Raw genomic sequence first — 6800 nt, 5'->3', positions numbered from 1 at the left:
ATATCTACACCTTCTTCAATTTCCATTTTATATTGCATATTATTTATTTTATATAAATATCAGAGTCTTTCCCTTTAGCTCTACAATAGAAAATCAATAAATTATACAGGTGGTGGGTCTATAAAAGGAAGAATAGAAACTGAGCTCGCAGTTCCTCGCAGCTGGAACTATTTGAGATATGACACGCAATTTTTCGAGATTTTTACCCCGTAAAATTTGTTAAATTTTAGTAAGATAAAGTGCAATTTTGAAGTTGCTAAAGCTTACCATTAAGTTTTGGCATTTTTTTTTTGGAAGAGAAGCAAATGAGCAGCATGATTCAATAATCTCCCTCTTGACAAAATCGGCTCCCTTAGCAAGGCACTGTGTGTGGGTTCGTTTGTGTGGGCAAAGCTTTTGTAAGATAGTTAAGGGAGTGTCAAAACTCGAATGCAGCGATGGACAGAAAGAGTTTTTACTCTGCATGCGCCTATAAAAAATGTATAGAATGCTTAAAATAAATTTGCCCGCAGGCAAGGCGGTGGCCATCACCGCTCTAATGTCACTCTTAAGCAAACCTTAAGTTATTGAATCGTGAATGAGCAGCACTTTCCACTCGCACTTTATTATGCTCAATTTTAATGAGTTACAAAAATGCAAACAAAATTTTTTTCTAAAGATTCTAATAAAAAAGTTTTAAGTTTTGGTGAAACATTGCAGAAATAATTTTTGTATTTTTTCTTTCATTAAAAGAAATACAGAACATTTGGCGTCTCGTATAAAATAAATAAATTCCCAAGAAAATACGGGACGGCTGGTCACCGTACCTATAACAACCAGCTGGTATTAGGAGGTGCAAAACTTTAGGCGCTAAATATTTCTTTTGGCTGTTAATATTTGTTTTAAAACTGTCCACAACTATTCGCCAAAATTTTAAGGCATTTGTGTATGACCTTATGAGCTAATTTAAATATGTATGTAAGCGTGTATTCTTCAAATACATTTACGCATAATTACCAAAGAAAATAAGCTAGCGTTTCCGGTTTTATTTTAAGTTTTATTTTTAATGTTTTTTTTTTATAAACTTAAGACTTAAAATTATAAATATTTGTGTTTTTTATCTTCAGCTTCACAAAAATGTCCAAACATTTGACGTATTCTTCTTTTTTTTTTGTTTTTTGTTTTTGTTTTTTTGTTTTTGTTTTAAGAATAAGAGTGTTTTCATTGTTAAATAGTGTTCTGGTGGTTGCAGTGTTGTTTTTGATGGTGTTTGTATGTTGTTCTTCTCCAGGAAGGCATTTCTCACGAACGCAGGGCATTGAAAAAAGCAGCAAAGGCAGCTCCCCAATTTGTATTTATGTATATTCAAAATGCCGGGACCTGTCCACCTGCTGCACCACCCCTTTAAACTCACTTAGTACATACTAAACTACACAACATCTGCTTGACTACAAATAAACATTCGACACATAATTTAAAAAAAATTATTGAGTCGAAACAATGTTACATTGCTATTGTAGCACATTTACATGCTCTTTTCGATCTTGATGAGTTCAGTGATGCCATCGTACATCTCCTTGACGGCTTGGTATTCGGTGAGACCCATGCGGCGCTTGTTGGAGATATCGTAAATACCACCTTCGGCTTCGGTGTGTTCACCGCGTGTGCCACGCACCTGCAAATTATATTTGCCAGCAACTTCCTCCAATTTGGCAAGGTTAGCAGCCAATTTGGGCAACTTAATGTGCACAGAGGCACGAATGGTGGTACCCAAGTTGGTGGGACAGAAGGTCAAGAAGCCCAAACGGTCATCGTGGCTGAATGGAATACGCTTCTCAATATCATTAACAGCATTTGTCAGACGACGGAAAACTTCACCCAAATCACCACCCATTTGCATGGAGATAATACGCAAATGATCTTCCTCATTGCACCACACCAGGAAAGTCTTGTTGTCGTTATGATAGATACCACGTCCAGTTGGCCAGAAACGGCAAGCGTTGGCAGCCTGCAAGAAGCGATCACCTTCCTTGAACAAGAAATGATCATCGATCAATTGCTGTTGAACAGATTTCTCCATGCCAGTCAATGGGTAGAATTTGCCCTTCAATTCACCCTCCAAACCAGACAATGTGGATGAGACCTTATCTTCCATCTCTTTGTACTGGGCTTCGGTGAGACATGGGTTGAATGGATAACCCTGCAAGGAGCGACCGCAACGTACACGTGTGGAAATGACGAATTCATTGTTGGGATCCAAATTGCCAAACGAGTTTACATCACCAAAGTCCTTGGCTGGATGCTTATCGGTCTTCTTGAAACCACCATGGTAATCCTCAATGATGGGGTCAAACAAATCGGCAAAAATGGTGTAAGCCTCAGCATCGGGAGCATAAATACCAACACCGGAATCATGATTGGCCAAACCGGATTGAATGACATCCAACAAGGTGGATTTGAAAGTTGGGGTCGTCTTGTTCTTCAAGTTGTCGAAGACTTCCTTAGTCAAGTACTTCTTCAGCAATGACTTGGAGTCAGAGGCGGCCAATTTGGCGAAACCTTCTTCCAATTTAGCAAGAACAGCAGCGTCAACCATGATGTTTAATTTTCTGCAAAGAAATTGAAGAGAAAAACAAGAGAAAATTTAATTACTATTTATGTTGAATAGCTGCTAAGTCGATATTAGTTAAATATGGAGGTATNAACAGCAGCGTCAACCATGATGTTTAATTTTCTGCAAAGAAATTGAAGAGAAAAACAAGAGACAAGTTAATTACTATTTATGTTTAATAGCTGCTAAGTCGATATTAGTTAAATATGGAGGTATGTATGTATGTTCATATGTATATTTGTAAATTACTTGCACCAGTCCGTGTAGCAGACAAGAGTGGNTTAAATATGGAGGTATGTATGTATGTATGTTCATATGTATATTTGTAAATTACTTGCACCAGTCCGTGTAGCAGACATGAGTGGGCTGCTGCCNTGGTGTAAGCCTCAGCATCGGGAGCATAAATACCAACACCGGAATCATGATTGGCCAAACCGGATTGAATGACATCCAACAAGGTGGATTTGAAAGTTGGGGTCGTCTTGTTCTTCAAGTTGTCGAAGACTTCCTTAGTCAAGTACTTCTTCAGCAATGACTTGGAGTCAGAGGCGGCCAATTTGGCGAAACCTTCTTCCAATTTAGCAAGAACAGCAGCGTCAACCATGATGTTTAATTTTCTGCAAAGAAATTGAAGAGAAAAACAAGAGACAAGTTAATTACTATTTATGTTTAATAGCTGCTAAGTCGATATTAGTTAAATATGGAGGTATGTATGTATGTTCATATGTATATTTGTAAATTACTTGCACCAGTCCGTGTAGCAGACAAGAGTGGGCTGCTGCTGCAGCGTACGCATTAACAAAGGACGAATTTTATTAAGACAGCGCATTTGGTTAGCTTTTATGTAAAATTTAGTTAAAATTATTAATAGAAAAAAATATTTTATACGGAACATTTGTTTTTGTAAAAAAGTGACTTTGTAAAAGTTAATAGAAAAAAGTCAAAAAGCAGTGTGCGGAAAGTGGTTGAGATACGGTTATTATAAAAAAAAAAAAAATACTTGTTAGCATGCCGCACTGGTGCTGAATAGTGACAGCACGCGCCTATTAGCCCTGTATATGGCAAGGCAAATGGCTATACGAAAAGCGGAGAAACAAAATGTGAAACCGGCGTTTTTGTGTCCTGCCTCAAACCATTTTAATGACTTGAATACTAGATTTGCAGTTGTCACGCATGCGGTCCGCAATAAGGGCGGTTAAAAGATGAATACATACATATGTACGTATGTATGTACATACGACACGTTGATGTGTATCTATTTTCCTATTTTCTCTGCTATTATTTTAAGTAACCCCAATGCAGAAATTTAAACGTACCACATGTACCACATCCATGACCAGTGTGGCCGGATGAGCGCAAAAATCGAAGCTAAGTAAATTGAAAAGAGGTCAGGAAAAGTTCGATCCTAAGAGCTTTAGACAATTTTTAACCTACTTCAAAAAAAAGGAGGAAGTTATCAATTCGTCGGAATATATATCTATATTTTTTAAGTATGTTACCGCTTAACTTTGAACCGCGTTAACCGATTTATATAATTCTTCTTTTAAAGTAAAGAACTACATAATTTGGTTTAGATCCGATCATTGGATCATTAAGAAATTAACGGTACTCTTAAATTTTTATATGAGAATTTAAGTCGGTTTTGTTTCTGCTTAAAAATGACTTGTTTATTGTATTTTTCTAATCAATCACATCTAGAAAAAAACTCCTAACCAACTCGATGCATTCAGCGAAAATGATTTTCTTTAAACACAAACTTTTCAAAAGACTGGCGTATATCGATTACGAGGTATGAAAGGAGTTTAAGGTCAGTATAATAAAACAGCGAAAATTCTGTGAATTGATTAGGCACAAGTGGTATGTACGTAAACAAATCAAAATATAAAAAACACAGTTGAAAGAAAATTTTTTAATTCTAAATATTTGTTTAATTTAAAGCCATTTAATTCAAAAGCCAATAATAAATTTTCTCAAAGAAATTTTAATTTGCATTGTCATTGTAACTATGCATTTTTTGAAATATTAAGAATTATGATTACTAAAATAAGTAATTTTTTTATGTTTCGGTCCGAACTTAGTTATGAATATTTGAAATAAAAACGTCTAGACTCTAGACTTAAAATTCCAGGGCTATAGGATAAAATTAAACGCAAAATCTAGCTTCATAAAGCCTAACCTGGTCACACTAAGCATGACAGTTCCGGAATTCACATTGTTTCCACACCCAAAATAGGTATTTTTTTCTTTTGAAATTGTTCAAGCAAGCATAATGTGTGTGACTCATTTTACTGTTGCTTCCACCAACTAAAACCGTTGTAATAATTTAATAGATCCTTTTTTAAATGGACGAAGCGCGTCGCTGCCGGCATGACAGACAGTTCATGTGCGATGGCGATTTTTACTAATTGTGTAGGCGTACAACCACCACCGGCAATGTTGGAAAGTGGGAGACGAGGAGATAGCCTTTTAAATTTACAATTAATACAGCGCTTTCGCAAGCGCTCGTATTTTGTTTTTAGATCGACCTTTTACCTAAAAAAAAACACACTTTTTTATATTATCGGCATATGTATGTCTCAATAGCAGCCAAATATTTGCCCACAAATTTGGCTTGCTCACAGAAATGCATTGAAAAACCTATACAGACACACCATACAATTGCACAAAAAGTTCTTATTTTTTCAAGTATTTTCAATTAAAATAGTTTGCCAAAAAATCACACTCGTGTCGTTATAAATCTGTATGTACATTTGTTAGGGTGCTTCTTAAAATGTCAAAATAAAAAATTTTATATTGGTTGAGGGGGTGCATTTCGTTCTATGTACAAACTAAAGACATCCACGAAAATTTAAACATCGTAAATTGGTTTTTAAAGGTCGCTACCAGTTATTGAAAATATATTGAAATTTAACAATTTTGACATATTGGTAACCAAATAGAGAAATTAAAAAAAAAATTAACACTCCCATGGATTCGTTATGCAATATTAAGCTCCAAAGACTGTCATTTGTTTATATTTTTGTTTCGGAATAAATGTAGCATTTTTCAAATTTTTCCTAGGTTCCAAATAACAGTAGATTGCAAATAATTATCTTGAAAACTATGAAGAAATGGGTGCACAGGGTAGAGAGAATGTGGACTCTCTGAGCTAAAAGCATTATTTTTTTTTATTTTTTCAATGGTAAAAAAATAATGTATGTATGCAAAATTTGTCGTCTTTGAATATTTTCCAAACCTGGTAGCGAACATTAAAAATTATTGAAAAATTTAGCAAATTTTCCCCGTACTTAAAACGATTTGATGGGGTGTCGCATACAAAATTTCCATTGTTGACATTTTAAGAAGCACCCTAATGTATGTACATATATAGCATATATCTATATGTATGTATGTATGTCCCATTTTACTTATACATACGTATTTGCAAATACGAAACCTGATACACACCCTTCGTTGTTGATCGCATCGCCATTCGCAGTGGCCGAAGGCTCTGCAGTTGTGTTAGCTGCTATTCCATCCGCACCATTTTCAGCAGTTCCCGCCTTGTCTGCGGCAGCCGCATCCCCTTCGACCACTGTATCCTTCTTATCTTTCGAAGCACAACCACCCATATTATATTTATACCAAATTTATTTGATTTTTTTTTCGACTACTTTCTAAAACCGTAAACTTTTTAATGTTTAACTGGATTTATGTATATAATTTTTTTTGTTATGCCTTAGTATTCAATATGTATGTATGTATGTATATAGCCAACAAACGTATTGCGCGTATGTGATTTGTCTCAATACTTCTTTGGCGTTTTAGCTTAAAAGTTAAATCACACAATTTTCGTTTACTTTATATGATTCCAACTTAATTTTACTGCAAAGCGGCGTTTGATTAAAGTACTTAATTACGTTTATGTATGTATGTATGTATGTATGTATGCAGCAGAAGCAAGTACGTTAAATTAATTGTTAATTTTTTTAACTTTTTCTTTTACTTTTTAAAGTTCTAAAAGCTTCGTTTATGCTATGTATGTATGTATATTTTGTACATAAATTTTTTTTTGCAGATTTCGTTTACTTTTTTCCTTTTCTTCAACTATTGCTTAAATTTGCATACTGTCGACATGCTTTTTAAGAGTTCAGCAGCGAAAAGAGGCGTAACCCGTTTTTGAAATGTACAGAATTTTTGTGAATTTTTCGCAATTTATCGTTGCTGATTG

General features: G+C 34.9%; 1 protein-coding gene across 1 annotated transcript; it reads right to left on the bottom strand.

Moving 5' to 3' along the window:
• Positions 1 to 1090: 1090 nt before the first annotated feature.
• Positions 1091 to 6552, bottom strand: LOC108381615 (arginine kinase). The gene is made up of 3 exons (XM_017638032.1): positions 6038 to 6552; positions 2925 to 3207; positions 1091 to 2617 (listed from the first exon to the last, which is right to left on the bottom strand). The coding sequence occupies exons 1-3, from the start codon at positions 6199 to 6201 to the stop codon at positions 1505 to 1507; spliced, it is 1560 nt and encodes a 519-aa protein (XP_017493521.1). The 5' UTR covers positions 6202 to 6552; the 3' UTR covers positions 1091 to 1504.
• Positions 6553 to 6800: the final 248 nt, after the last annotated feature.

The sequence above is a fragment of the Rhagoletis zephyria genome, unplaced genomic scaffold (assembly GCF_001687245.7).
Source record: "Rhagoletis zephyria isolate East Lansing unplaced genomic scaffold, Rhagoletis_zephyria_1.1 Rzeph_scaffold_23128, whole genome shotgun sequence".
Lineage (NCBI taxonomy): Eukaryota > Metazoa > Arthropoda > Insecta > Diptera > Tephritidae > Rhagoletis > Rhagoletis zephyria.
This window is presented reverse-complemented; position numbering and strand designations above follow the sequence as displayed.